We start from the raw sequence: 27,289 nt of genomic DNA, 5'->3' as shown, positions 1-27,289 counted from the left end.
GTAAAAAAAAAAAAAAAAAAAAATTTATAATATAAACAGTACTTACCACGTAAAACCAAAAATAAAATTGTGTCCAAGTCAGTAATTGGTATTAAAACATTGTAACAGTGGCTTTTAACTATGAAGGACGTTTATAGAATATCATAAATCCTTAGCTATTTTTTTTTTGTCAGCTTAATAAAAATATTGACTTCGGTAGGACGTTGATACTGTGTTGATCCAAACAAGCACGACTTCAGTATAAACGCAGCGTGAAAGATTTTTTCGTGATTTTTTTTTCCTTTTGATAGAAACATCTGAACATATTTTTGAAACTGATCCTTGGTTGAGTATTCTTCTGAAGTATCAGTGTTTTTCATCCTGTCAATCAATGTCGTTCGGAACGAAGCTGTGATTTGTAAGCGCTTCTGTACGAATGTCAGACAAACATATTGAATGGCTTTTAATCAAAATAAATAACGATATAAATGTTAGATCTCAACCGAAAGCCTTCAGCCCTCATCCCCGCCCACCCATTCCCGTGTTGGCATACATAAGTTAGGGGTGTATATTAAATTGAACGTAACTTAAGCAGTTTACATAAACAAGCACGATACAGAAAAAATATCTGTTACAATATTTATTCTAATGCGCAAGGGCACAAGACCGGGAAACATTACCCATCACACAGAAGTGTGACTCTTTTGTTGACAAATGTCATAAAAGTCAAATCTGGAATATGTAATGGCATTTTAATGTCGTAAATTTTACTCAGCTGTTGTTTATTGTGCGTAAAATTTTTTTTTTTTTTACCTTTTAGGGCTCGATCGTAGGAGGAAATGTAAAATTAAACTTATTTGTTTGGTTATTTCAGTGCCAGATCAGTTGGGTTTTAAGTTAAATTTCAACACGAAAGTAGATATTTCTAGGTAACCCGAAATATCTTCTTAGAATTTTATTGATCCAAATGTGGCAACTGACACTTTAAATGAAACGTTTCCAAGGTTTCTGTTCACATTTTAAGAACTAAATGTAACTATGATGTCTTCTTAATAACTTAATAAACCATTTATGAAGTTCAAATTTTAGCGCCAGTATATTAAGAAATCACTATAACTACGCCTTATGAATTGAAACGAACCATAATATCTATTATCGAATTAAATACACCTGCACAAACTGAAACTAAGTGTAAAAACATTTGAAGATCACCATACGTACTAAGACAAACAACAGTATCTGGGAAGACTGGGTAGTCACTGTATGAAATAGAGAAAACTGCGGTGAGAAATAGATACCTTCTTTTTGTCACTGGCTTAGAACCTAGAATTAATTAGGATATACTGGTATGTGCAGGTATACATATCTTTATGAGAAAATTAGAAATAATTGCTTAGATATTTTAATGTTATACAATAGGTACTGAAACATATCATTAGAACATGCACAGAGCTAATGCTAATCACAATTACAGTTCTTTAAATGATTAAATATCTGTGTTGTATATCACAGATTCTCTTTCCAATTTCACCATTGACGGAAACAATAACAGAATTCTGCAACACACATACGTATAATAATTTAAAAGTTGGTCCACTGTATAATATCAAACAGGATAACTAATAATTGTTAATTTAAAGGGAAAATAAGAATCTTCAAAGAAGTACAGAAACAAGAAAGGTATCTTAAAGTGAAAATGTAATAACAAAAACAGTAAACAAAGAAGCCTAAGATTTAAGTCAGTGTTGACATTATTTTCTCATATTACAAATCCTCATTTTGACTCTCGTAAATATATATTACAGCTTTAAGACATGGTTTAAATCCTATATCAACATTTACATATTTAATTAATAACAATTCATTATAATTTCCTGTCTTGAACATACTTTTAAAGCTCTGTAGGCGTGTGTGTAAAATACAGATTTTTTTTGCGTTTTTGTATGACATGATTCCTAATATTTTTGAAGTGGAAGTCGTTGATTTTACGGCTTCAATTAAGTTTTTAAAACTGGGTACATATGAAACGTTGGTTTTAATTATTTATTAAATTTTAGACAACACATAGGTGCTGATCATTCATATTTACACCGTGAAGACTTGCTGTTTGTATGTAAACATTTTTTTTTTTATTTCTTATATAGTTTCCTTCACGGTTAAGGACATTTTTCATTTTCTGGAACACAGCCTTCTTTCAGTTAACTCTACAAAAAAAATCCACCACATCACTTGAAAGATATAACGTAATAAGTAATGCCATATTCAAAGACTAGAACATTCTACTAGACATCACTAAAATGTTCATAATCCACTGTCTTTCTTTTCTTCTTACTCTTAATATTTTTAGTGTATCCACATGTGAGGCCCTATCATGTATACGTTATTAATTATCTATATGAAATTTCCAATACAGCCTGGACTTTCATTATCCCACAATGCTGAAAAATCTTTGTCCAGTTTCTGTCAATGGCAGTCGACGTTAGAGGACACGAAAGGATCTCATCACGATCACGCTGTTTTGTTAACAGGACTGGACATCTGTGCTTGGAAGGACGAACCTTGTGACACTCTAGGTAGGTAACATTGTGGTTGTTAACTTTATGACACAAGGTAGAAAACACAGTTTATCCTACATTTGTAAACTGTTTGCTAACCTTATGATACGAGGTACTTAACTTAGTGCAACCCTTAGATCAACCATTGATCTAAATTCCTAAGATCGTTTATCTGATTATAGTGTAAGTAAAATAACTAACATAGTACGTTGCCACTTTACGTTAATAGCCTATACTAATGAAGTTAGTAACCTGGTGGTTTGTTCACTTAACGATGTAGTTAAATACATAACATAGTGATACTCTGCACTAGTAACTTGGCGCTACCGTACATTGTTAACCTAGTGATTGGTTAACTTGATTATACAACAAACAGGTAACATGGTTATTATTCAATGTTAGTAACCAAGCGCAATTCTAGGTTAATAACTAGGCGGTTTGTCAGTCTGATGATACAGGAGGTACGTAACATGGTATTTCTCTCCATTTGTAACCAGGCGCTACTGTATGATAGTAATGGTTTTTTAGTCTGATGGTACAGGAGGTACGTAACATGGTGTTTCTCTCCGTTTATAACGTGGCGCTACTGTAAGATAGTAATGGATTGTTATCTTGATGATACAGGAGGTACGTAACATGGTCTTTCTCTCCGTTTGTAACCAGGCGCTAAGCTAATGTATGATAGTAATGGTTTTTTAGTCTGATGGTACAGGAGGTACGTAACATGGTGTTTCTCTCCGTTTGTAACCAGGCGCTACTGTATGATAGTAATGGTTTTTAAGTCTGATGGTACAGGAGGTACGTAACATGGTGTTTCTCTCCGTTTGTAACCAGGCGCTACTGTATGATAGTAATGGTTTATTAGCCTGATGATATAAGAGGTACGTAACATGATGTTTCTCTCTGTTTGCAACCTGGCGCTACTGTATAGTGATAGTATACTGGAAACCTGGTGTATACTGGTGGTTAGTAAATTGATATCTCTTGGCCTGTTGATATCTTACATAAGTAACCTAGTAATATTGTTTATTGAGAAAGACCTAGTCATAGTCGTGCTTCGACGTGTATACAACAATGGCTGCATGCACTGAATATTTCACCTACTTTTGAAAAACAATAACGTTTTTAACGTCTTAACACTCACTTTATTCATCAAATGAAAGTTTAATTTGTTAGATCTCATATCAAATTTGTTTTAGTTGAGATATAGTATTTTAGGTGAACCTATACATGATAGGTTTCTATATTTGTATACCTTTATAAAGATGTTTTATCAAATATACTATCATAAAACAAAGACAAACAGTAAATCTCGGACTGCAGTTATTCGTTTTGACCTCATTTCTACAAGTGTTTGATTTCTACGCTGAATAAACGTGTAGTTAGGAACTGCTAATCCGATTACCGTCAGTTACCCGTATTTATCAGTTTCGCTCTTATAGTTTCAATTTAATACAGAACTTGCATTTTATGTATTACACTTATGATAATGTAAGCATTGCTTTGTGGTGCTATATTTTCCTAAACTGAATTATGAAACCATAGAGGTGTATGTAATCAAAGCCTTCAATGAAACTAAAGCTCTCGGCAAAAACGACTTAGAAACCATTTAAGTAATAATCGGATGGTAAAAATTAATATTATTGAATTAAATTTACATTCACTACATGGGGAAACGTGTACTAAAACTTCAATTACTGTTTTTAGACATTTATTTGTTTTTAGTTCTTACTTTCTTCAATAGGTTCAGAGTCGTAGGTTTTACACTAACCAAAATATGAAGGTTATTTCTTAATGAATTTATAGTTATTACAGTCTTAGAACAAAAACTAAATAAATGAATATATTACAAACGTAAAAATCATCATATATCAAAAATTCATACTGATTAGTAAAGTTTGTTTGTTTTTAAATTTCGTGCAAAGCTACACGAGGGCTATCTGCGCTAGTCGTCCGTAATTTTGCAGTGCTTATAAGATTAGAGGGAAACAGTTCGTCATCAACACCCACCGCCAACTCTTGGGCTACTCTTTTATCAACGAATTGTGGGAGTGACTGTCACATTATAACACCCCCACGGCTGAAAGGGTGAACATGTTTGGCGCGACAGGGAATCGAATCCGCAACCCTCACATTGCGAATCAAGCGCTTAACCCATCTGGACAATTAGTAAACTATAGGACATCTTTGGAATCTTTTGTTTTTATCACAAGTATTTTTATTCTCTGTTCTAGGTTACGCTCCTGTTAGTGGCATGTGTAGTAAGTACAGAAGTTGTACAGTCAATGAGGACACTGGCTTAGCACTGGCTTTTACTGTTGCACACGAGGTGGGACATAAGTAAGTTGACAGAAGAATGAGAAATTTGATTTTCGCGCTGATTTAGGATGGAACAAAAAATTGAGTAAATCAGAATTTTCAGCTTTTTTCTTCCCAGATAAGTTTATTGATTTATGTAAAGGATCAATGTTATCTCATAATAAAAAAAACCTAAAAGTTTCTTTTTTCCTTCCACAACTAGAAACCGTCAAAACAATTGCTTTTTTCATTCTTTTACAGTTTTGGTATGGTGCACGACGGAAAAGGATCAAAGTGTACTGACGCACGAGGAAGCATCATGTCACCCGTTTTGGCCGGACTGGACGGAACATTCAAGTGGACAACTTGTAGCCGGAAGGAGCTCACCAACTTCCTGGAGTAGGGAGACATCTTGGAACTGGGGTGAATGGGCTAGCTAGACTACTTCGTCAGACACAGGTTTTAGATGGACTTTGCGCATGCGTGCGCTAGACTACTTTGTCAGACACATAGGCACATAGGTTTGAGGCAGACTTGGCGAATGCTACGAGTGCGTGTCGATTTAAATTATCTTTCACATAAGTTTTAGACGGAATCGATGGATGTAATTACTGGACTACTTCCTCAGGCACACGGGTTTAAAATGAGCTTGGTAAATGTGATAACTAAAACACTTTGTCAGGTACATAGATTTGAAACAGACTTGACGAATCCAACTGTTATACTACTTTTCAGACACATAGACTTGAGACAGTCTTACTGAATAAGATTGTTAGACTGTTATATGAAATCATAGAGGCGTATGTAATCAAAGCCTTCAATGAAACTAAAGCTATCGGCAAAAACGACTTAAAAAACACTTAAGTATTACATTTATGATAGTGTAAGGTAGACTTCGTAATTGTGACAGCTAGACTGTTTTTTTGAGATACAACCTGAGCCTGGGCATCGTTTTACGTTTGTCCTTAGACACAACGGTTTGATAGGTTTCCGGGTAAATAAGTCAGTCACACTACTTTGTCCCATACATAAAATATTGGAAATAATCATGGAAACGATGAGAAAAAAGGTTGTAAACCATATATATCTGTATCACGTGAAAATAAACTATACCAGTGTACAATGGGACATTGATAATTTGCACTAAGATTGGTTGTTGTCCAATCAATCATAAAGTGCCACACCAGTATTAATTCTAAAGAGACACATTTGGTCATACTACGTCTAGTAGAATAATATGATTCTAATCATGATTCACAGGAACTTAAATACCATTTGGCAAAAGGTTTTGGCTGGTCAAAGATATACCATGCAAAACAACAAAATGCAGCAAGACTTCATATTTCAACAGAAGCTGAATGCAAGTTTCAGGGTATTTTAGTTAAATTGACACTGTTAATGATGGGATAAAAAACCTAAGCTATCCAAAAGGAATGCTATGTGTCTCAAGTTGTATTTTATATAAGATAGATGACAGCCGAATACAGACAGATCTTGCCAACTACCTTGCTGTCAATACAGGAGTTAGTGGATCGAGTATGATAAGCATTAGCGCAGGGTGGTCTCACGAGACATGTACCTGTTCGAAAACCGTTCTTGAGAAGAAAAAACTAAGCGAAAAATTTGAAACGGAAATCAAACTACAAACAGTGAAACGAACAAAACTAGAAGGCGTACTCTTTAAAAATTAATCCAAATTTCGACGGAAGAAACGGGTAATGGTATCATACCCAACGTACAACATCCACAGCGAAACTTGGCGGTGGATCAGAGCTAACGGTGTCTCGGTGATTCACAAAAAAACTTAAAACACCTTGACTGCAGAAAAGTACAAGCAGGCTTTATCTCATTATGACATTCCTTCGCGATAATTTTCTCAAGCTTTCAATAAATGTGGTGCAGCATTATGTTGACATTAAAGAAGCCAAAGTAACACTTTGCCTGCGTAGCATCCCAACATGAACATTCTTGAAACTGTACGCATTTAGAGAATTAAAATGGTAAAAGGAAACTGAATTGTGGATAGTAATATGAAACATTTAGAACGTGTAATGTCCTGTTTAAAGCGAAAGGTTCACATATAAACTGTTAGTGCATTGTACAAAGATTATTTATTTAGCTTTTACATTTCTCATGATAATGTCTCGTAATATTAATAATGTGTACCATCTAGTTGCAGTTACTCCTTGTTTGTGACTCCTCAAGATGTATCGCCAGTGTGTTCCATAATTATTTTTGATATTTTTATTATATAGCCCTCGTTAACTAGATTTGTAAGGACAATTTTATAGATATAAAAGTTTGAGAGAAGCCTTAGTAAATTAATTCAACTTTACCCTCACACATTCTTCCAGAGCTGGATAAACGGATTAGTTTGATATCAATATAATCTTCACAGAGTTGAGGTAGAAGCGCGTGAATGAGTTCATCTGATAAATTACTTAGCTACACCTGATTCTCCCGGTTTACGTATTGCAGGCATACATGGAAGGCCAGACTACTTTATAGGAACGGTATCTAATGATACAGTTAATATTTCTCCTAATAGTCGAATTACAGACGGGCCGAGAAGGTCAGGTCAGTTTATCATAATAACATTTAATTACTTAATTAAACCGATTCTATAGATACATCTCTTCAATTGAACCTGGGAGATAAGCTAGTTTATAGAATAGTATATCGTGTTCTTATAAACTGATTATTCAGGTACACGGAAAATAAGTAAACTTAATAAGATATTCTATCAGAACATTTTAACTGGTGTCCAGCCAAATGATATCGTTATTCTATCAGAACATTTTAACTGGTGTCCAGCCAAATGATATGGTGTCATCAGAACATATACTTCAGGTATTCCTGGAGGAGATTGCATATTTGTTGCCCCCCTGTGGCTCAGCGGTATGTTTGCGGACTTACAACGCTAAAATCCGCGTTTCGATACCCGTGGTGGGCAGACAACAAATAGCCCATTGTGTAGCTTTGTGCTTAATTCAAAACAACAACAACAACATATTTGTATAATGTTCCTTAATCATCTTATTAAAATATTCCTCGACATAGATGAAAAGAAGGTAGATTTTGTAGAGAAGGCTAGTTTATCGAAACAAAATATGGAAGTTAAACTTATGATAAAGTGTTTTTGTGACAACTGAAGACCGTTAATCTGGAACCAGAAGACAGATTAAAACATTTAACAAACAGGTGAAGACTGTAGAATTGGATTTGTATTTACTGATCTTCAAAGGAGATATATCACCGGACATTCAGTATGTTACTATTAGGACGAAAGTAAGAATCACTAGATTTACATTTTGTCTTAGCCCTGAAATGTGATATTGAGCTTAACACTAAGCTATGAAACACAATTAAAACTAGTGATTTATTAAAAACATATTGGGCAATAGCGTTAAGTTCCGACAACACCTGAAATTTTATTTCCAAAAATACAATATTAATTTTGGTGACTTTCAGCGTAAGGGTTTATGTGTGTGTGTGTGTATGTGTGCGTGTCAATACAGTATTTTTTGTACGCCAGTTTAGATTAATATATGCACTCGATTTCAATAAATTTTAAGAAAACTTCTTTAATTTTTGCATTTCATTCGAAGTCATGAAGCTGATTTCATTAAGATGTGCTCTTTAATTGAAGTATTAAGATGATTCCAGTAGATTGTTCTATTTTTCTTAGATCTTCCCGTTCTTTCTGTCTGAATAACGAGCCTCAGCAGAAAGGAGATCTTCAGTTTCCAGATACGCTTCCTGGAGAGATGTACGATGCAGATATGCAGTGTAAACTTCAATTTGGAACCAAATCTAAACTCTGCAAACTTTACCACGAAAAGGTTGAAAAAAAATTTTTTTTTCATTTTTCATTGTTAATTTACATATATATATTTTTCTCTACAAGTGGGTTTTCTCGAAATCACTGACTAATATTCTTTTACTGTCTTTTGGCATCTTGTGATGGCTTGCTTTTATAACTCATCAGGCGAAATTCTAGAACGTTCAACAATATTCGAAGTTACGCTAGTGTTTTAGTAAAGCATATATCGTTTAATCTTATTTTTGAGAATCTTGATGAGACTTGCGTAGTGTACATCCAACAGTATACGTCAAATGCATTAAATTGAAACAAACGCAAATATTAAAATATATGTATCCGTAAATTCATTAACTGACGTTGGACAATTTTAACTAAGCTATTTCATATATGAAATCATGACAATACATAACGAAATCAATACACACAAATAATCTTACGCTTATAAAATTACATAATTTACATAGTACGTGAAAGTTGAAGAATGAGTGTTATCTTTTCTGCTTAACATAATCAATAATCACAGAATTAAGGGGTTCTTAGAAAGCTCGGATATGTTTCAAGAGTAATTTTCTGGTTAGGCGTTCTGACCACTTGACAAGTTTTACAAAACTGAGAAACATCTTGCCTAATTTTTAGCCAAAAGAAGTGTCTCATTATTTTGTCACATGTCTTGTTTACAACTAAGTGATCTGCCATGGGAAGTTTATGGGTACTTTCAATACTTTAGAATCAAATGCTTTTGGAACAACAATTTGATAAACTGCAGCCCGATTCTCTAAAGCTGGTACATTCTGTGGTCTCCATTTTCTCATGAGCACACCATTTTTGAAAAATATTGCTATTTAGAACATTCTCCAGTTCAACCTTTGGGAGTGCATATCTAAATAGTGAATGGATCTACGACTCTTTTTCCTTGCTCATACATCAGTTTGATTCTAGGAAACAAAACTTCCTCACGTTCATTATTGTCACTAACCAAAGAATTGTCAGTAGGCAATTATTCATAAGATCCCCGTCGGGTTCAAAAAATGTCCGGGATAAATATATAATATCATTCTCTAAACAGGTGTCTATCATATCTTTTTTACTTAATTTCTTAGCCTGAGCTCTAGTCACAGTACATGAGAGAAACATGTCTGAAGTACCCTCAACAACAACATCATCTTTACATGAAACAGTCATCTGGGGTTCTGCAAGAAACTTTTTTCCAAGCCAAATTGTTTCTCAACAATAATAATATACCCTTATTAGAGCCACCTAACAGAGCCACCCTTAATACCCTGAGCAAAGACAGACTCATTAGTGACAGAACTAGTGACAAATGGTCTTAATCCCTCTCTAATTACATCAGCCTATTCATCAGTGGCCATATCAACTGGACACGAATGCACCTGATGTTGCCTCCTTTTCTTTTTTTCTATTTCAAACACAAATAATCAGACATAAACTGACCAAACTTTTAACAAAAATGACGAATAGGTCTTAATGATTCTGATGAAGCTTTTTCCTGACTGTCTGAAGAATTCGAACTAGAGGAACTGGAATTTTTATAAGAATCCTCAACTTTAGTGGATTGAAGATTTACAGGATTTTTCTGAGATGTCAAGAATTTTTTTAAATATGAAATGTAGTTTTATATGTTAAACTATAATCATCGGAAAGAGCAACGGCTTTCTGAAATGTTTCAACTTTAAGTAAGTTTTAAGATCGTTACTTGTACAACGTTTAAATTCCTCAATTAAAAATAACTGTCTCAGTTTTTTGAAACTTTTGTCAATATGAATAGAAGGACACCATCGATTAAAATAAACTTGAATAAATTCAATATACGCAATACCTTCAAACGTTTAGAGATAAGCCTCTGATATTAAATCATATGCTTTGAAAATAGATGCTTTAAACTTATCATTCTCCGTATAATCTTCTGGAGAGAAAGAGTAACATACAGTCACGACAGAAAGTGTTCGTACCCCTGCGACCCGAGTAGTTTTTTGCTCATAACTTAAAACGTATCACGATTAGGTTAATAGACGTAAAATATATTATAAATATTATACTAACACACGTCTACATAAATTTTATATAAATTAAACGACAAATAAACTGTTTATAAACAAATAACCAAAAATAGGAGGAGCAGGAAGTGTTCGTACATTTCAGGACGTGTGAAAAAACTGATATTCCCGTAAACATTTTGTTTAGTTTGGAGAAAAACTAGATAATACCATTCCAGAGCTAGACACTGGGTTCATAATTATTGGAATTTAGCCAGCAAAAAATTTACTTCCGGCAGTTTAGCGCCGTCTCCGTCATTATCTGCTATTCATAATGGCGAACAGGAAACAACTGTCCAGCGATTTCGAAAACTGAATTATTGTAAAATACAAGTCTTGTGTGTCTCTTTCCAGTATTGCTACACAGCTTAATGTGCCGAAATCTACTGTTCAAAGCATAATTGCCAAGTTTAAGCTTACAGGATCAACTGCTAACCTCCCTCGTTGCTGACGCCCCACCAAATTCCAGAGAGAACCAAGAGGAAGGTTCTCAGAGAAGCTAATAGGAACCCTCATTTAACACGTAATGACATACAGAAACTGGTAAGAAAACTGGGGTTGAAGTAAGCATTTCTACAGTTACGAAAATGCTACGTTCTTCTGGGTTCAAAGCATGCCGTCCTCGTAGAACTCCATATTTAAAGCCTGTTCATTTAGAAGCACGATTGAGGTATGCAAGAAAGTATGTAGATAAACCATTTACCTATTGTAAGAGTATTCTTTGATCAGACGAGACTAAAATCGAGCTTTTCGGCCACAATGATGTTCGCAATATTTTCATTAAGAAGGGGGGAACGAAATCTTCCAAAGAACGTCGTCCCTACAATTAAACACGGAGGTGGCTCGATCATGCTATGGGATTCCTTCAGCTCTTCTGGTGTAGGCAGCCTTCACCGTGTCAACGGAATCATGAAAAAAGAAGAGTACGTTGATATATTAGGCACTTATATCAAGAATGATGCTCGGAACTTGCAGCTTGGGCGTCGTTGGATCTTCCAGCACGACAATGACCCTAAGCACACATCGAAATATGTGCAATCCTGGTTGCAGATGAACTATATAAGCGTTCTGGAGTGGCCCGATCTCAACCCAATTGAAAACGTTTGGCATGAGTTGAAGACCATGGTTCATCAGCGTCATCCGAAAAACTTGGAAGAGTTGGATGCCTTCTGTAAAGAAGAATGGAAGAAAATACCAGTCGAGTACTGTCAAACGATCATGGAGGTCTGTGAGGAGAGATTACGCTGAGTAATTCACCTGAAAGGCTACACAACTGACCCTTAAAGTAGACGCACAAACACTTTCTGCCCCTCCTATGTTTGGTTATTTGTTTATAAACAGTTTATTTGTCGTTTCATTTACATATAAGTTTATGTAGATGTGTGTTAGTATAATATTTATAATATACCCTACTTTCATTATGCTAATCATGATACTTTTTAAGTTATGAAAAAAAAAACTACTCACGACGCAGGGGTACTTTCTGTCGTATGTGTAAGCTTTTTGTGCTTAATCAATTAAAACACTTTATAATAACAGCAACCATTTTTCAGTGGGCAATTCCATTGTTTGGGCAACATCCTCAAAATATTGGAAGTATTTATTAACTTTATTGTCATTAAATAGCGATATTAATATATCGATTGAGTTCAAAGTTGTCATTTTGCCTTGGTCGATCAGAGTTAAGTCGAATTTACACTTTTTTTAGCCTAATTTTTTTCTCGGCTTCGATACAGGCTTGCTTTATCTCGACTGTGACACAGGCTTGTTTGGTCTCGAAACGTTTATTTTCTGTTTCCCTTTCGATGCGTGCTCGGTCGTTCTCTACTTCTATACGGGCTTGTTCGGCCTCGAGATATTTACTTTCTCTTTTTGTTTCGATATACACTTGCTCTTTCTATTTTTCGGCTTCAATACGGACTTGTTCTTTTTGGGCTTTAATGTGGGCTTGTTTGAGATCGGTTTATTTGAGTTTTAACTAGATTTCTAACTTATCTTTCAACTCTGATGGGGTAGTGGAGAAACTACAGTAGTCTCCTAATGCTTTCTCAGACAACAAATCATCATTCACTAATATCTCAATAATACCCTTTTTTAGTAATTTTTCTCATTGATTTTTAACCTCTAATTCTAAGATTTTGGAAATTTCAAGCAATTCATTGCTTTATTATACTTTTCTAGTTGTTTGAGGGAATGTGATACATGAAAACCTTGATAATCTGACATGATCAAATCTTGTTGGTACTGAAAAATATAAATTCAATTAAGATTTGTCTTCTAAATGCAAAATTGGCTATCTGTGCTCTACCACCACAGGTATGCAGACTCACCACTGTGCCACTGGGGAGCATTTCTGTTCATTATAACCGTTACTATAAATTGTATTGTTAATTGTATTTTAAAATTTATTCGTGTTATAAAAAATTGTATGTATCAATCCTGTTGGCAAACTTCATAAATTTATTACATATTAATGTTTAATTATATTCTAAATTGAAATTAAAATTTGCAACTATTTAAATTATAGAGTATGTAAAATTATGAAAAACTACATAATACCATTCCAGTATTACACTCTTGTCTGCATACCTGTGGTGGTAGAGCACAGATAGCCAATTTTGCATTTTTGTGACTAATTACACACAAAAAGCAAACAAATAAATAATTATTACAAATAATAGCTTATGTACAGGAGTTTTACAAACTATAATGAGTCTTCCATCTGGTCTAGAACTAAATATTTTATCGACAGTCCAGGTCCAAGACGAGCAAATTAATTCTAAGTTGATGTTGTTACATCTCGCTTAAGATAGATAAAAATTTATGCTCGGCTGACCTCATATCACTTACGAGTTAACTTTTTTTTTTTACCGATGAAATATTTAATGTCCTTCTTGAAATACTAACGTCCGAAGTTAATTCATTTTAGATAAACGATTTATAATGCTCGAAATCTGTAAACGTTCTTAGTCTGATATCTACAGATTTCCGATTAATAACCTTTTTTTCACAGTTTTAGTTTCCGAGGTTTATATTACACTGACTGTAGCAAACCAACAGTATTAAAGTGTCTCCTCGCCCGTCGATTTATAAACATTAAGGCGAGGTTCTCAAAAGTTCACTTGGTAAAAATCCTGGCAATCACTATTATTTTACATACATTGTACGTTGTTGAATCTTACACTCAAGAATCTTCTACAAATTCAGAGAACAGGCGGAATTTGCGCAACATATCCAACAATATGCGTCCCATGCATAAACTGAAATAAGCGAAGGTGTTAAAATAAATGTATAGCAATAAACCTGTTACACTTTTTACATTAAAAAGTGGTATTTTGACCTTTCTTATCTTGTCTGTTTCAAGAACAATTATATGAAAAATTTATTTACGCACTGTATGCACCCTAACATATTTGTTGATTCTGATTTCACACAAAACTATTTGAGTGCTGTCTGCACTAGTGGTTCCTCGATTTGAAGTATTGAACTAGAGAGAAGACAGCTAGACAACACCACCTACCGTCAAATCTGTGGTTACTATTTACCAACGAATAGTGAGATTTATAGTCACATTATAACGGTCCACCAGGTGTAAGAACAACTATGTTCAGCGACGGAATTCAATTCTGCAATCCGTAGATTGTGAGTGAAGCGTCCTAACTGTCAAGTCAAGCCAGACACTTAAAGGTTAACAGTACATAACACCCTTGTTGTTACTATAATTTATGTATACATAACATAAAAAGTTGTTGTTTATAAACTAATTGTGATTAATCAGGCAATTTCTCTTGTTTTACCTTTAGGGTAAAGTTTTAATGAAACACGACATCTGTAAATCTTTATGGTGCCATAGACGAGGACGAGAGTGTGTCACAAAATTCATGCCGGCAGCAGAAGGAACATCATGCGGGAATAATAAGGTAATAAATGTATTATGGTATACCGTACAAGGCCTAAGAACGCAAAGTATAAATTATAATGCACAATACTACAGTACTTTTCTGATTTCATTGAGATATGCAGATAAAATGTTAAAATTTATATATACAAGAAACAATTAAAATATCACACAGGCACTTTTGAGACGTCCATACTATACCGGTTTTCAACGGTTCTTTTGAAAAATTAAGATTTCAAGCAATAAACTGCTGTATAAAGGTTCAAATAATGTTAGATTCTTATAGAAATCGAAGGGAAAACATCTTTATACGTATATACTACAAGATACACAATACAAAAAGGGGAAAGTTTACAGTGAATAAGTATTATACGATTAATTTATAATGTCGTTATTCAAGATTTTATATTAGTTTAATATATACCGTTGTTTAAGGAAAACATAGCCTCGTGATAGTTGCTCACGTTATTCAAAGTAAAGCTCAACAGATTGTTCAAAATGTTCTAAATATAGCCGTAGAATGGAATTTACTCAGGTTATGCGAGGTAAAATTCTATATAAACAAAATTGATATGTTGAATATTATCAATAAGTTATTATTCGTTACGAATATGGCTCTTAAAAATGTTCTTCAAATAGATTGTCTTGTTAACAATGAAATATTTGTTTGTAAAAATGTTCTACAAATATCTTGTGAACAATGAAACATATTGCTTGTAAAAACGTTTTGCAAATAGATTATATCTTGTTAATAATGAAACATTATTTGTAAAAATGTTCTACAAGTAGTTACATTATATCTTTTAACAATTGTCGCGTATTATACTTCATCTCGGACGATTTTCCGATTTCTTACGTTACGTATTATAATTTCAAATAGCAGGAAATTTTAATTTTAATTTAGTAGTTAATTAAATGTCAATATATATTAAAGTTATGATATTTGCTAACAAGATAGTTACACAAAATTCTTTTCTTAACACAAATATATTTTAATATGTAAATACCACAATTTACAGTAATGGTTATTACAAATAGTTATTTGTATAGAAAAATGTTACAAATTCAAAAACAATATTTAGTCTTTTATTTAATCTAGAACTGAATATTTTATCGACGAGCGAATTAATTTTATGTTGATATACAAATATACTTCACTTGACGTAAGATGGTTTATAAGCTTACTTTTCACAGAGAAAGATAGATATATAATGTTCTCGTAGAAATACTAACTTCCAAAGTTAATTATCTGAAGTTGAACGGTTCGTGATGTTTGAAACCTCTAAACGTTTCTGGTGAAATATCTGTAGTTTTCCGATTAATACACATTAATCACAATTATAGCTTCCGAAGCTTATACAGTATACTGACCGTAGCAGACTAACAATATTGTAAAACTGTCTCTTGGTGAGTCGATTTACAATTTTAGGCGAAGTTCTAAAAAGTTCAGTTTGTCCAACAAGATACACTAGTGCTTTCCTGAAACATACATTGTTGATTTTTATTCTCGAGAATATTCTACAAATTTAGAGAACAGACGAGATTTGAGCAATACACATTCGACAAGATAAGTTACATACATATCTAAATGTACATTAAACCGAAACAAACATAGATATTAAAATAATATTAAGTCCGTTACACAACGAAACATATTTTTTATAAAAATGTTATACATACATACAGCTTACGTATAAGTGAAACTTTTTACTAGCTTTCTAAGTTTAAAATATTTTTGCTGCTGTTTTGTTTTCTTATCGGGGAATCCCCTTAGTGGTGTCGTAGGGGGAAATGTGTTGAGAAAAACGAAGAAGGTCCTAAACCTGTGGATGGTGGATGGGGTGCATTTTCGGACTGGACATCCTGTTCCAAGTCTTGTGATGGTGGTATAGCTTACAAAGAACGAAAGTGTAACAACCCACGGTACGTGTACATTAGTTTTTAGTAACGTCTTAAAGCATAGTTTAGAAAGGCTTACTGTGTAACAATCCATGATATGTGTACACTTTTATATAATGTGCATTAAGTATTTACTAATTATACATTCCAATAGACGGTAACTATATGTTATTTGATATTTTTGTGCCACGTCATTTACATGTAAAATGTTGTTGTGTAGCAGTTAGTGGTAGCTAAACTAAACTAAACTAACGTGGCAGGGGTTCAGTTTAGAGAGAGAGAAATCAGAAGAGTTCTCTCTCCAACTGGGGTGTTCAGGAACTTTGTAGTTCCTCTTCGTCCCCTTACGTGAGAAATGTTTTAAAATATCCATGGAATTTTTACTTTATTTTTAACATTTCAAAAATATTTGTGAGTGAGAGGAAGGACGGGAGAACTGGACGAAAGCAGCGAAAGTGAAGTGAGCCAGACTTTGGCTCGAGGATGGAGAACCCTGGCGGCTGGCGAATTGTTTTTAAAATTTACTGTAATTGATTAGATACCCTTGACTGGGTAAACGGCCCTTTTCAGAATGAGGCTGGGACCTACAGGTCCGATGCCAGAGATTTTGCTGTGGGGAAACGGGAGTACCCCGAGAAAACCCACTTTCATGGCCTGGGCGCCAAATAGTCTACCCAGACCGTGCCCGGAAGTAGCTGGGAAAGAAAAAAACACAAAATTAAAAAAAAAACAAAAACTGATGAACTACGTTGATGGTGTACGTGAAAACTGTTAGCTGCAGTCTTGTAGATCGGGTGGCAACTTCATCATGAACTTGTTTCCACACTTGAAGCCCATTGGTGCAACTGAGAAACGTGGTCTTGGTGGTGGAACTACTGGCTGTTCTTCGGTGAGTTGTTCTTCGCTGGTCTGTGATTCTTTGTTTCTTCTCGAGATTTTGGTTTGAGTTTTCTGCGTGGAGGTAGATTGTTTTTCAGTTTGTGCTGTCGCGTCGATGGTTATCTTCGTAATGGTTTGAGTCTGGCTGGTTGTTGAGTTCTGTGGAACTGGGATTGAAGTCTGGCAGGAACTGTCCTTTTTCTTTCTTGAACTACTGCAACTTGGCGTGTTGCCAACAATGGGTGTTGTCTTCTTCTGAGTCGGGTTGTCTGAATCCTTCTTCGTGTTTCTTCTAATACGGTCTGGAATCGGCGGTATTTTGCTATTTTCCTGTTGGAAGATTTCCGTTGGTTGTTTACGATATCTGGGTGCTTGGTTTGAACCATTCTTGAGTGGTCGTCGATGTGGGCGTTCGGCTCTAAAATGAAATATATGATAATAGCAGCCATCTCGTAAAATACAGTCGGCACTGTACTTCGATGTTGTCACTATCTTCATGAAGTGTGTGGGATGATTACTGTTCTTAGAATAAATTCGATGAACTGCGTATACCTTGGCTTGTATTTGGGGTTCTATGGTTTGTCTAATTTCTTCTGGTTGAATTGATGGGTCGACGCCCCTGAGGAATACAGAATAAAGATTGACTGGACTTTTCGTTGGGGAACAACTTACTTTAAATTCAGTGTTCCATGGCTGGCACAGATAGGTTTGGTCTGCAGTAGTGGCTGGTTGGATGAGGATTCCTCCCCGGCGTAAATTTAGTGGTAACTAAATATGTATACATGTCTTATATAACCCGTAAGGACTTACTGCGTCGTGTTATTCGGCTGATAGACAGCGATGTCTCGTAACATGGGTTAAAACACAACTTGTAAAGATTTTTGGAAAAAAGAAATATCGAAAAGTGAATGTTGATGTCTTATCTTGTGATAAAAACCAACGAAGTCTGAAGTTTGGGCCAGAGAGAAGATAAATTATTGTTTCAAAACTTTGACACAATCGCTGTTTTTCTTTACTTTTCTTTCCCCTATTATTTTTAAGAAATTGTAACTGTAAGTAAATAGTGAGTATTTCTGGACGTTGTTTTAGATGGCAGTAAAGCAGGTCAGTCTCTCGTTGTCATCACTTGAAGCTAAACGATTAACGGTTGCTAGTTAAGACGCTAATGAACTAAATCAGTCTTTCATTATAGCCGTTTTAAATTATGAAAAGTTGTGGACTTTATTTTATATTTCAGTGATGCAAAGTTGTATCTCATCACCACTAGTTTGATTTATAATAAAAGCCATCTTACCTGAAATGGTAAATATTTTTGTTTTTTTAGAATAATCAATTTTTATTGCATAAGACATTTTTACTTCTGGAAAGTTACAATTCTAAATCGATAGATTAGAAAAGATCAGGATAATAACATAAAATTAATATTTTTAATCAAAAATTTCCTTATAATTTACTTTTATAGATGGCGCGAGCCTCCCCCAATTCTTCAATTTCTCTTTTGTTTTATTATCTTTTCAATTTTATTACTTATACGTTTTGAGAAAAAAATGAAGCCCTCTTCAGAATGCTTAAAGAACGTTTCTGTTTTTCTTTAATGGTGAGTAATCATTATAACAAAAATTAGCATTTAGCATGAATTATAATATTTCTTATAAAACACTACACGTTCGGTATTTACTTGTTGTGATATGATGAATTATAAGGTACGATATCACACCTAAACACAACAGATCGTATACCTATAACAACTTATAAAACAAAAACAATACCTTACAGTAGTACTGAAACGGAATTATGTGGGAAGAATAAAGTTTGTTGAGAAATGTTAATGACTAACGTTATATGTTTATATATGCATGTATGAGGCCCAGCATGATCAGTTAATTAGGGCACTCGAGTCGTAATCTTAGGTTCGGGAATTCGAATTCCCATTACACCAAACATGCTCACCCTTTCAGCCGAGGGAGCGTTATAAGTTACAGTCAATATCACTATTCGTTGGTAAAATATCAGCCCAAGAGTTGGTGATGGGTGATGATGACAAGCTGCCTTAATGATGTTACACTGCTAAATTAGGGACGGTTAGCGCAGATAGCCCTCGTGTAGCTTTGCGTGAAAATTCAAAACAAACAAACCAGTTGTATATATGATATAAGACAGCAACAAGTGACAGTTAAAGAAAGAAATGTAATCTTGAATATTACACGCATACTGAATATCTTCGTAACTATAACATCGTATGCTATTTTACCTTTTAATATATAACCTATATAGAATAATTGTAATACAAGAATAAAATACATGATCTTATACACTGGAAGAAATCTAGGAGCTATAGAGAAAGCTTGAGGATTTCGTTTGGTGTGTTTTGAATTTCGCACAAAGGTACACGAGGGCTATCTGCGCTAGCCGTCCCTAATTTAGCAGTGTAAGACTAGAGGGAAGGCAGCTATTCAGCACCGCCCACCGCCAACTTTTGGGCTTCTCTTTTACCAACGAATAGTGGGATTGACCGCACATTATAACGCCCCCACGACTGAAAGGGCAAGCATGTTTGGTATGACGAAGATTCGAACCCGCGACCCTCGGATTACGAGTCGAGTGCCTTAGCTACAGGGAAAGTCGTTTTCGAACAAAGGATTTTGAGTTGGTTAAATGTAAGGAATATATTTGATCTCATAAACATTAAAGATCTATTGAATTCACCCAGTTAACATTTACTAATACACGAAATATTTTGATTTTATTTTCTGATTTTAACTTGAACTTCATTACAGCCCTCGAAATGGCGGCAAGGACTGTGAAGGCCAAACTCGAGTCTATAAGATATGTAACACTGAGGTAAATAAACCTTCTTTTCAAAATTTTGTCAAGAAATTTTGCGACATTACTTAACTTAAGGTTTAATAGTCTCAACTAAACTTTTTACAGAAAACGTAAATCTACTAACGTCAATGTTATTCTATTGCTGTTTGTTTGCTTAACAGTGTTTTTTTTTCAAGACAGAGATCAAAAAACGGTAAACGTTTCAGTTTGTTTTAATAACAGTAACAAGAACTGAAAATCAAATTTACATAATTGTGGTAATAATTCTTCTCTGATATAGGATTTAAATTTTCTTACATAGGATTTTATGTTTGTATGTGTTTTTAATAATTTAAGATTTAATAATACCAGTAATTGGGACCACAGATTTTCTGTCTCGTTCACCAGTTCATAATTAAGTGTAATTTTTAATTCGTGAGTTCTTTTTTCGTACGTCATATATTTGTGCTTTTACTGAGTATGAATGTTTTTTTCTGTATTCTTAAATCTGTAATGAGTTAAAGAGTACTATGAATTTCATTCTCCATTTCAGCTTTGTCACCATGCCAACACCGATATACGGATGGAACAGTGCGAAACCTTCAACAACAAGACCTTCAGAGGCAATAGGTTTCTGTGGAAACCGTACGAGAAAGACCTCGGAGGTATTTCTTTAGTGATTTTGTTTTATGTTTAGAGTGTTGTGCTTTGAATTTGTATCTATTCATTCTTTTCGTAATAGGAATGAAAACAAAGTGAGATGTGTTTTTGTTTTAACGCTTCTTTCCTGGCATTACAGTCTGTAAGCTTTCATTTTAAGTCTTTATTAAGAGTTTTGTCGTTCTGTTCTGTACTTACCAAACTAAAACACATCGTTATGGATGCAAAATATGATACTTATAACGGACATTAGTTAAGTACCTTTAAAGTGTGTTTTTTGGATTGCAGCTCTCTCCCGCTGTAGAGTTTACTGTACGCCTCAGAAAACAGAAATATTCCTGGTGTTATCAACTAAACTACCTGATGGTGTGGCTTGTAAACCTAGGTTTTCAGCTGTATGTGTAGAAGGAGAATGTAGGGTAAGTAGTTTAAGCAAAGGTTGTGCCGTAAGTCTGTATTCTGTGTTGAATGTGTGAAAGGAAAATATAGAGTGAAAATTTCAATAAAGGTTCGGCCGTAAAGCTGAATTATAAGCCGTATGTGGAAAATGAAAATATATGACAAATAACCAAGAAAACGAGTGGACTTTATAGTAATATTATAGGATGAGAAACTGAGACAAATATGTAGAATAGTTTAGTATGAGTAGGAAAGACAACGATGGTGTTTATATCTAGAAACTCTACTGTGTATGTTTCAGACAACTGTAGTGACAAATTTATCTATATTCTCAGCTGTATGTGTAGAAGGAGAATACAATGCGACTAGAATAACACACCTCAACTTTATACCTGAGTTCTTACCTGTGTTAGTTGCAAGGTGTTGAGAAGGAAAATGAGTGTAACTTGAAGTTCATATTTCAATTCTCAACTGTACAAGTTGTAAGATATTGAGAGAATAGGTGAATCCAAACTTGAAGTTATGCCTGAGATGAAATTACTTTTTGTAGCAGTTGTGAGTGAATATGCAGAAATGTTTTTAACTATGTATATCTCAAGCACATACTTGAATTAATTACATCATGAGTCTCAATTTAACAATGATTAATAGTACTGATAAAATCACACTAGATTGCAACTTTTGGTTACATTGTTTTTCAGTTGATAACTCACGGATCTGAACTTAAAGTTCTATAAAAATAGCATTTTAAATCCATTGTTGTTTGCCATACATTGCTTCACCAGTTGCCTTTTATTTAATATCATTAGCTTGCCTTATTACGATGACACAAAAAGCATATTTACTGGGACATTTATTACCGGTATTAGACATATTGCTTTTATTGTTTTGCTGGTTTTGAAACTATAACATTAAAACTTTTCATGTATCCATTTCGTCGTGATTGTGTTTTTTACTAACACTTCCTTACACATTCCTTACCCTCTCTTTGAATAAAGCTTTTTTATTGGTTGTTTGTAGTAAAGCACAAAGTCACACAATAAGCTATTTATATGCTCTGCCAACCAGATATTGAAACCCGGTTTCTAGCATTATAAATCTGCATCCTTATCCAGTAGCAACTGGAAGGGCATTTTAAAAAAGAGATAAATTCGAATTTGATTGTGATAAAAAGTTAGAAAGTAACCTCTGAACTTTCGCTATCTTAAAAAACTACTTTCTAGGAAAAGACCACACTTCAAAGTGACAGAACACTGTGGTGATTATTCTACAGACTATGCAACAATGAGAATAATACTTGTATCATAATTCGAGATCAGCTATATAACCTATATAACCTTCTGTCTTCACAGGAGGGACAGATTAAAAATTATCCCTTACTTCCTACGTCATAGCATCATTATTCATTTTGTTTCCACTTAATTACATTTCTATAACAGATGCTAATGTTTGAGAAGTCAGCTCGTCTTGCAAGAGATGTAGGTAATATCCATTCTCAAGACTTTCATGGCGCTTAAAGATTACATCTTACCTGTATATGTACTTCCCTATCATGTGATCTGTTCAGGAAGTCAGAAAGTAAACAATCAGATTCTCAAAATACACTTAAATTTAGAAATCTGAATATGACCTTATCGATACCTTAAAGTAATTCTTTCTTTGTTGTTAAGTGTAAATCTGCACAGTTGGCTATCTGTGCTATTCCCATTACAGGTATCAAAACCCAGATTTTAGTGTTATAAGTCTTCAGACTTACCACTGTGCCACAGTGGGGTCAATTAATTCTCAAACACTGGAAATGTCCGCCTTAAGAAGAAAAAAAAAAGTCAAAACCATTCCTCGCGTTAAAATATTCTTTCCAAGATTTTAAGGCACTTTTTAATTGTATTATATCGTTCTTTGGTTTATTAGATAAATAAAGGTACAAAACTTGTTATACCTTCCACGATAATTAATGAAAATTAGGCACTATACATTTTGTGAACTCTTACACTTACATAGAAAGTTACACTACTTTTGCTTTCAGTGTATTATCCACTGATAGGACTGTGTTTCATCGGTTAACTATAAGTAACATTGCACTAAATTATACATTACTTTTAAGAGCGTTAACTTTGTGTAGATAGATTGATTTTGTACATACTATGCAGTTACACTTAGGCTTATATTGACATATCTTTATATGATTAAAGAAACTTTTGTATTGTTTTCTAGGCTCTACATGCACTTTAAGTATAGAACGTACATGGGCATGTTCATCGTGTGTGCATAATTATACGGATATATCTTAGGATTTATTTATAATATTTACTTGTGTTCAAAAGTCGTTAACAAATCTGCTTTAAAACATATAATAATGTATAAAAATGGGTACATCATTTAATTATTCCTTCATGAACGTCTACAGATAATTGATTGAAATTATTACAGTTTTTGTATTTGTATCTTTGTAGTTATAGTTCATTAACTGAATAGCGGTTATCTTTTAGAACGTCGGCTGTGATGGTGTTATAGATTCTACTGTTAACCCTGATATATGTGGAGTATGTGATGGAGACAACACAACTTGTCACGTTGTCTCTGGGCAAGAAACAATATATGGGAATATATCTGGTAAGCGGCGCCCATGATTATGATAAAAAGATTCCATTTATCTTTGATTTTATTTATCTAATTTTTGCCGATAGTTTGGTAGCCCCTAACAAAAACAACACTAAAAACGCATGTTTTTTTATTTGTACTTAAACTGCAGCTGTCTTGTTTTCAGAAAAATAGAAAAAAAATCTAAATGTAAAATTTAAATTAATGAATGTAATTGACCCTTGCTCTTTTCAAGACTGTGACAGTTGTGTGCATATAACTTCTATTCACTTAATCGATTTTAACACTAACTTGTGGTATTGTCAAGACTGTTTGTGTGAGTGTGACCGGCACATACATTCGCTAATGATCTTATATAACCTTGTCACAGTGTAACAGCAATAGTTTGTAAAAATTAAATGAAAAATTCCTTACGGATAAGATAGAGTTAGGACATTAAAAGTAATATAGCAATGTTTTTATTATTACTTGCTGTAATACTTATAATAAATATTATAAAATTATAAATATAATAAAAATTGTTTGCTAATTTTTTACCGCTTATTTACATATTATTTTCAACAACTAAGTAGAAAATCTACTCATTTTTGAGTTAATATTTATTAATTTTCATTAAGGTTATTATCACATTGTTAAAATACCACAAAAGTCGAGAAAAATAGCAGTCCGCGAGGTCGACGAATCTCCATCTTTTCTTGCCTTACGAAACGTGAGTGGTCATTACTACATCACTGGGCACTGGACAGTGGACTGGCCTGGGCGGTACCTGGTAGCTGGAACAGAGTTTCTTTACAGAAGGTGGTACAAGAAACCCGAGTCGTTTCAGGCCGAAGGTCCTACCAACAAGGACCTTATTGTGGAAGTGAGTCCATACCTTATATTTAAAAACGGGTTTAAATCCCGTTTCTTATGAACCATATTTTTTAGAGAATATTAATCTTTTTGAAGAAAAGTCCACCAAACTTCACGACTTATAATGAATTTCAAATTGATTGAAGTTCATCAAGAGGAGCCCACTTTGGGAATAATAAGGTTTTGAAACAGCTTGAATCTGTAACGAAGAACACTTTATTAGAAATGAAACACAGTAACGTACTGCTCGAAACATTAATCAGTTACTCAAAACAATTTAAAATAGACCTAAACGACCGAAGCTATACGAGTGAAAGTTTCATAAGAGCGCTTCGCTTGCTTCCTTGAAGGTTTTGAAGGTAACATTTTAGTTCCCTTGAAATATGGTAATAAAATGTTGATGACAAAGTTGCCGGTACCTTTGTCAACCGTGTGACAAATTTTAAAATAACTTTCACTAATTAAGAATATTTTTTTTCAACAACCTTACAACATAGTTATCATGTCAAAATTTCAAAACACATCTCCTTAAAAACTAAATTTATATTTTTTTTATCAGTTTTGTTTGTTTAAGGCCTGGCATGGCCAAGCGCGTAAGGCGTGCGACTCGTAATCCGAGGGTCGCGGGTTCGCGCCCGCGTCGCGCTAAACATGCTCACCCTCCCAGCCGTGGGGGCGTTATAATGTGACGGTCAATCCCACTATTCGTTGGTAAAAGAGTAGACCAAGAATTGGCGGTGGGTGGTGATGACTAGCTGCCTTCCCTCTAGTCTTACACTGCTAAATTAGGGACGGCTAGCGCAGATAGCCCTCGTGTACCTTTGTGCGAAATTCAAAACACACCAAACGAAATCCTCAAGCTTTCTCTATAGCTCCTAGATTTCTTCCAGTGTATAAGATCATGTATTTTATTCTTGTATTACAATTATTCTATATAGGTTATATATTAAAAGGTAAAATAGCATACGGTGTTATAGTTACGAAGATATTCAGTATGCGTGTAATATTCAACAAACAATTTGTTTGTTTGTTTTTTAATTTCACGCATGGCTACTCGAGGGCTATCTGCGCTAGTCGTTCCTAATTTAGCAGTGTAAGACTAGAGGGAAGGCAGATAGTCATCACCACCCACCGCCAACTCTTGGGTTACTTTTTTACCAACTAATAGTGGGATTGATCGCCACATTATAACGCCCCCACGGCTGAGAGGGCGAGCATATTTGGTGCGACCAGGATTCGAACCCGTGACACTCAGATTACGAGTCGAACGCCTTAACCCACCTTGCCATGCCGGGCCATCTAATAATTATATACATATGAAATTATTTTATTTGCCCCTAACATTTGGTTTTAACTCCAGTAGGACTTTCACTTATAACACAACAAATAAGCTTGAATGGCATGTGCTTAAACAGAAACAGGGGCTATGTGTGGTTGACTTCCATCTATAAAGCCCCAAATTTTGACTCGATCCTTGTGTGATAGTTAGGTAGTCTGACTCATTATAAAACAATTCACTTTAACTGTTTAAGCTGCTTGTTGTCATAAGTAGATTTTATATCCCATTTATCTTAGTTATACGTTATAGAGTTAGCCAGATCTGACGTGATAAGTAAAGTATTTGCATTTTTCAGAGACTTTAATATAAACAAGGTTTGTATAAATTGTTTGTTTCGAATAAAAGCACAAGATACATAAGTTTAAAATATATATTTGCTATTAACAATAAGTTGACCAATGTTGTTTTTAAAGCGTACAACATTTGGATATTATGAATAGGTCAAACTATTTTTCATAAAGGAAAACAAACCTTTTTTTGAGTTGACAACTGGTCCTCGGTATTTGACGTTATACTTTTAATATACAGGTCTTGCTCCAAAAGAAAGAAACAACAATACATTACGAGTTTGTAGTAAACAACAACTCTACTGAACCTACACATTCAGTGGTCAGTAAGCCGGTCAGGAAGCGTTACGAGTGGAGGTTAATTCCTTCTGACTGTTCTGTGACATGTGGAAGAGGTAACGTGTCTCCCAGTTTGTGATAGTATTCAATGTTTAACTTTTAATATTAATTCACAAACTCATTTCGAATCAAATAAAACGATATTTTGGTGTTAATTTGTCTTGCAGAAAAATATTGTAAAAAATTCAGAAGCATGTTTGTTAAAAAATCTATAGTACAATTTTCGAGATATTGAAATTTTTCGTCAGAAAATGAATCTAAATAGCAAAAGCTAGTAAATGTTAAGAATCCTAAAAAAAAATCGAAATTAATGGGACTTCCACACACTACAACATGTCAGTAATGAGGTATAGATGCGGTATAATAAAAGCAATTATACTATGATGAAACAGCACATAAGTGTATATCAGTTTTATTTGTTATTTATAACGTCATAAAGGGCCTGGATATAAAACTGATAGATAAAATATGAGTGGGAAGATATGTTGCAAAGTAGATAATAGTAAATGTATTACTTAATCAATAAGTTTCAAAACGAAGTAAGCTTGTTTGTATTTGTTTTGTTTTTGTTTGTTTGTTTTTTTCATTCACTACTATATATGAGACTGAACCTTTCTTGAAG

At 34.1% G+C, this 27,289-nt stretch overlaps 1 protein-coding gene across 4 annotated transcripts in view; it reads left to right on the top strand.

Annotated features, from left to right (window-relative positions):
• Positions 1–27,289, top strand: part of LOC143256904 (A disintegrin and metalloproteinase with thrombospondin motifs 16-like) — an 80,615-nt gene that overhangs the window by 38,945 nt on the left and 14,381 nt on the right. For all 4 annotated transcript variants that reach the window (XM_076514745.1, XM_076514747.1, XM_076514746.1 and 1 more), the window contains exons 7-18: positions 2,393–2,552; positions 4,769–4,874; positions 5,094–5,231; positions 8,521–8,674; positions 14,513–14,629; positions 16,382–16,530; positions 20,163–20,226; positions 20,744–20,855; positions 21,139–21,269; positions 23,739–23,862; positions 24,468–24,712; positions 26,570–26,723. In XM_076514745.1, the coding sequence (XP_076370860.1) occupies positions 2,393–2,552; positions 4,769–4,874; positions 5,094–5,231; positions 8,521–8,674; positions 14,513–14,629; positions 16,382–16,530; positions 20,163–20,226; positions 20,744–20,855; positions 21,139–21,269; positions 23,739–23,862; positions 24,468–24,712; positions 26,570–26,723 (1,654 nt within the window). The remainder of the gene's footprint in view (positions 1–2,392; positions 2,553–4,768; positions 4,875–5,093; positions 5,232–8,520; positions 8,675–14,512; positions 14,630–16,381; positions 16,531–20,162; positions 20,227–20,743; positions 20,856–21,138; positions 21,270–23,738; positions 23,863–24,467; positions 24,713–26,569; positions 26,724–27,289) is intronic.

This window comes from Tachypleus tridentatus, chromosome 7 (genome assembly GCF_004210375.1).
Source record: "Tachypleus tridentatus isolate NWPU-2018 chromosome 7, ASM421037v1, whole genome shotgun sequence".
NCBI lineage: Eukaryota > Metazoa > Arthropoda > Merostomata > Xiphosura > Limulidae > Tachypleus > Tachypleus tridentatus.
The sequence above is the reverse complement of the archived record's forward strand: the minus strand, read 5'-3'. Positions and strand labels throughout refer to the sequence as shown.